General features: G+C 51.7%; 1 protein-coding gene across 2 annotated transcripts in view; it reads right to left on the bottom strand.

The window, feature by feature from the left end:
- The window catches only part of arfrp1 (ADP-ribosylation factor related protein 1), a 60,079-nt gene extending 57,309 nt beyond the window's left edge, over nt 1-2,770 (bottom strand). Inside the window, exons 1-4 of one of the 2 annotated variants that reach the window (XM_079341713.1) lie at nt 2,434-2,508; nt 1,839-1,941; nt 1,516-1,603; nt 1,354-1,436 (exon numbers count right to left, since the gene is read on the bottom strand). In XM_079341713.1, the coding sequence (XP_079197839.1) occupies nt 1,354-1,436; nt 1,516-1,603; nt 1,839-1,862 (195 nt within the window). In that variant the 5' untranslated portion in view covers nt 1,863-1,941; nt 2,434-2,508. Of the gene's footprint in view, nt 1-1,353; nt 1,437-1,515; nt 1,604-1,838; nt 1,942-2,433 lie in introns of both variants that reach the window. The other variant, XM_079341712.1, reaches the window with a different exon arrangement.
- Between the last annotated feature and the right edge of the window lie 2,230 nt (nt 2,771-5,000).

The raw sequence follows: 5,000 nt of genomic DNA, 5'->3' as shown, positions 1-5,000 counted from the left end.
GCACCTCCTCCTGCTGCACCTCCTGCTGCTGCTGCTGCACCTCCTCCTGCTGCTGCACCTCCTACACTACACTGTGCACCTCCTCCTGCTGCTGCTGTTGCACCTCCTGCTGCTGCACCTCCTACACTACACTGTGCACCTCCTCCTGCTGCTCCTCCTCCTGCTGCTGCACCTCCTACACTACACTGTGCACCTCCTCCTGCTGCTGCTGCACCTCCTCATGCTGCTGCTGCACCTCCTCATGCTGCTGCTGCACCTCCTCCTGCTGCTGCTGCACCTCCTACACTACACTGCACCTCCTCCTGCTGCTGCTGCACCTCCTACACTACACTGCAACTCCTCCTGCTGCTGCACCTCCTACACTACACTGCACCTCCTCCTGCTGCTGCACCTCCTACACTACACTGTGCACCTCCTCCTCCTGCTGCACCTCCTGCTGCTGCACCTCCTACACTACACTGTGCACCTCCTCCTGCTGCACCTCCTCCTGCTGCTGCACCCCCTACACTACACTGTGCACCTCCTCCTGCTGCTGCACCTCCTCCTGCTGCTGCACCTCCTACACTACACTGAGCACCTCCTCCTGCTGCACCTCCTCCTGCTGCTGCACCTCCTACACTACACTGTGCACCTCCTCCTGCTGCTGCTGCAACTCCTCCTGCTGCACTTCCTCCTGCTGCTGCACCTCCTACACTACACTGCACCTCCTCTTGCTGCTGCACCTCCTCCTGCTGCACCTCCTACACTACACTGTGCACCTCCTCCTGCTGCACCTCCTACACTACACTGTGCACCTCCTCCACCTGCTGCTGCACCTCCTACACTACACTGCACCTCCTCTTGCTGCTGCACCTCCTCCTGCTGCACCTCCTACACTACACTGTGCACCTCCTCCTGCTGCTGCTGCACCTCCTACACTACACTGTGCACCTCCTCCTGCTGCTGCTGCACCTCCTACACTACACTGTGCATGATGTGTGTGTTGTTGTTGTGTCTTTGTTCAGGTGTTGATGTGTGTTGTTGTTGTTGTGTCTTTGTTCAGGTGTTGATGTGTGTTGTTGTTGTTGTGTCTTTGTTCAGGTGTTGATGTGTGTTGTTGTTGTTGTGTCTTTGTTCAGGTGTTGATGTGTGTTGTTGTTGTTGTTGTTGTTGTGTATGAGTAGAAGCTGAATGTTTGGCAGCTCTGTGAGTAATAAAACCTCTCCCAGGTCGAAGGTTTTAAATAAAGATTTAAATACAGAGTGTGGATTGGGGTAAGTGTGTGTGTGTGTGTGTGTGTGTGTGTGTGTGTGTGTGTGTGTGTGTGTGTGTGTGTGTGTGTGTGTGTGTGCGTGCGTGCGTGTAAGGACTCACTTTGTCCCACAGAGACTGCAGCTCGTCCTGACCCCCCAGGTCCCAGAACATGAGACGAGCTTTCCCCACATCGATGGTGCCGACTGTGAGGAGGCAGAGAGACGTTAGCGAGCCGTTAGCGAGCAGCAGGACGACTCAAACACCAACAGACGGTTCACTTACTGTTCAGGCCCACGGTGGTGGTGATCTTTGATAAGTTCATGCCCTTATAGTTCTTACTGAACTTTGTCTTCGTCTGTTCCAGAAACGTCTGCGAGAAAGAAACACACATTTATACAGGAAGTCACCTTTGAAGGATTCTGGTTTGATGCTCTTTGATGTAGTCCAGGTGTTCTGTTAGCAGCATGTAAGGCTCGGTCCGAGCCCCCCTCCTTAAATAACGTTTGGCTGCTGTGGAAACGTTAGCTCAGTGCAGGCTGTATGGAGATGGACTGTTAGCTTCGGCTAAGATGCTTAGTGATGCTAAACTATTTATCAACTTTCACCTGAAACTGTGAGAGGTCTAACATTGTCCCCCCTCAGAGACACATGCAGAGTCTCTGGGGGTCCAGGTCTGTAAACATGACGGCTGATGGTGTAGCTCCACTCCTGTGTTGTTACCTGGTGTTTGTTTATCAGTGTGATAAAGTTCTGAGTAATGACCGAGGCTGGAGACGGTTTGATGAATGTAAAATCTGCTTTGCTACAGCCTCTAACCAGTAAGACTTTGCTAACTTAGCAGCTAAGTTAGCAGCTATCTTAGCTGCTAAGATAGCTGACTGTTCTGTTCAGATGTAAACATTGAGTGTAACAGATATTGTCTTTGTCCGTCTCTGTCCCTGCAGGTGGTTAAACATCAACAACTGTCTCTCTCGTCAACATCTGCTGTTACCATGACAACCGCAGAAGAACCGTTTAACACGGTCTCTGTTCACAACGATACACCGACCTGTCCAGGTTCTACCTACAGAAAGAACACACCTGACTGTGTATCACCTGTTATTCAAAGACACTGTGATATGTATCACCTGTTGTATTTAAAGATCAAAGAAAAATGAAACATAAACAACCTGTTTAATAAAGAGATGTGACGTCACTCACCGTTTTTCCCGCGTTATCCAGACCCAGGATGAGGACGCAGAACTCGTCCTTCTGGAACAGGTATTTATATAATCCAGATAATAACGTATACATGTTGGAGTTTAACTGGAAACTAGCCTGCTAACTTAGCTTAGCCTACATCCGAGGCCGGACACAGTGCACCTGTGTCTGCATTCTAACCAGGTGAGTTCACCAGGTGAGTATTAATCTCACACGGTTAATATTATTACTCTAAATTCGTCCTAATGTCGGATTTTATCCACCGTGACTCTAAAACACAGCAGCGACGCTACATGTCGTTTAGCCAGGATGTGAGACGAAGGGAATTGTGGGTAATGTAGTATACGGTGTTTTGTTAAACGTTCCTTTGAAAGGGCCGTACCATTCAATAAAACTACATTTCCCAGAAGTCCTGTCTCAGTTTGTTTCAGGGGAACATGTCGGTTTAAAGGGACAAATCAATGATCAATTTGTGTCACTCTCATGTTGTGTTCCGATCAAATCTGATCGATTTAAAAGTTTGATCTCTGAGAGTCCATGACTTTTTAACACTCAAAATAAATACGATTTATTTGCATACAATTTTGTGTATTTTATTCAGAAATCAGAAATTATCCTTATCATCATTAGAAATGAATAGAATGTAAAAAACTGACTCACACACACACACACACACACACACACACACACACACACACACACACACACACACACACATACACACAGGAACCTTAGCCCAGTAGAGTCTCTCTCCTGAGGGAACACCTGTTCTCGCAGCTTTGGTAGCCTATATAAATGGGGTTTTTGTCCTGACCCCTTTAAACCCCCTCAAGATGTTTTCATATCAGCAGGTCTGGATCACTAAGAGGTCTGGATCACTAAGAGGTCTGGATCATTAAGAGGTCTGGATCACTAAGAGGTCTGGATCACTAAGAGGTCTGGATCATTAAGAGGTCTGGATCACTAAGAGGTCTGGATCACTAAGAGGTCTGGATCACTAAGAGGTCTGGATCATGAAGAGGTCTGGATCACTAAGAGGTCTGGATCACTAAGAGGTCTGGATCATTAAGAGGTCTGGATCACTAAGAGGTCTGGATCATGAAGAGGTCTGGATCATGAAGAGGTCTGGATCACTAAGAGGTCTGGATCACTAAGAGGTCTGGATCATGAAGAGGTCTGGATCACTAAGAGGTCTGGATCATGAAGAGGTCTGGATCACTAAGAGGTCTGGATCATGAAGAGGTCTGGATCACTAAGAGATCACCAATCAACATCAAGAAGGGGCGGGACTTCTGGTATGGATAATGGAGGAGAAGTTGAACAGTAAGGGGCTGCTGGGGAGATCACGCGGGGCCCGTTGTGGTTCTGGAGTCCATCAGGGGTGACTCTCCGACGCCGCACGCCTCTTCTTCCACCGTGAGACGGATACTTCCTCTTCTCTGTCCTTCGGACACGTGGAGAAATCATGTGACGCTTCATTCTGTCCACAAAGATGAACAGGGAGCGGCGAGCGCTGCAGATTAAAGTCTATGATGCTGCCGCAGCAATAAGAACTCTGAGTGACCTTTGACCTCGTTATGAAACAACTCTGAAACCAGACTTATGTAACAATATAACAACAACACAGAGATCCACATCAAAGTGACCTTTAGGAACAGTTAACAGTTTGTAGAGTCTGCAAGCCCCCCCAAAAATCATACAAAAATACAGAACATGCTGGGTGCAGGGCTGGGTGCAGGGCTGGGTGCAGGGCTTGGTGCAGGACTGGGTGCAGGGCTGGGTGCAGGGTTTGGTGCAGGGCTGGGTGCAGGGCTGGGTGCAGGGCTGGGTGCAGGGCTTGGTGCAGGACTGGGTGCAGGGCTGGGTGCAGGGTTTGGTGCAGGGCTGGGTGCAGGGCTTGGTGCAGGGCTGGGTGCAGGACTGGGTGCAGGGCTTGGTGCAGGGCTTGGTGCAGGGCTGGGTGCAGGGTTTGGTGCAGGGCTGGGTGCAGGGTTTGGTGCAGGGCTGGGTGCAGGGCTTGGTGCAGGACTGGGTGCAGGGCTGGGTGCAGGGCTGGGTGCAGGGTTTGGTGCAGGGCTGGGTGCAGGGCTTGGTGCAGGACTGGGTGCAGGACTGGGTGCAGGGCTTGGTGCAGGACTGGGTGCAGGACTGGGTGCAGGGCTTGGTGCAGGGTTTGGTGCAGGGCTGGGTGCAGGGCTAGGTGCAGGACTGGGTGCAGGACTGTGTGCAGGGCTTGGTGCAGGGTTTGGTGCAGGGCTGGGTGCAGGGCTAGGTGCAGGACTGGGTGCAGGACTGTGTGCAGGGCTTGGTGCAGGGCTGGGTGCAGGACTGGGTGCAGGACTGGGTGCAGGGCTTGGTGCAGGGCTGGGTGCAGGGTTTGGTGCAGGGCTGGGTGCAGGACTGGGTGCAGGGCTGGGTGCAGGGCTGGGTGCAGGGCTTGGTGCAGGGCTGGGTGCAGGGTTTGGTGCAGGGCTGGGTGCAGGGCTGGGTGCAGGGCTGGGTGCAGGACTGGGTGCAGGGCTGGGTGCAGGACTGGGTGCAGGACTGGGTGCAGGGCTGGGTGCAGG

The sequence above is a fragment of the Symphodus melops genome (assembly GCF_947650265.1).
Source record: "Symphodus melops genome assembly, chromosome: 4".
Lineage (NCBI taxonomy): Eukaryota > Metazoa > Chordata > Actinopteri > Labriformes > Labridae > Symphodus > Symphodus melops.
The sequence above is the reverse complement of the archived record's forward strand: the minus strand, read 5'-3'. Positions and strand labels throughout refer to the sequence as shown.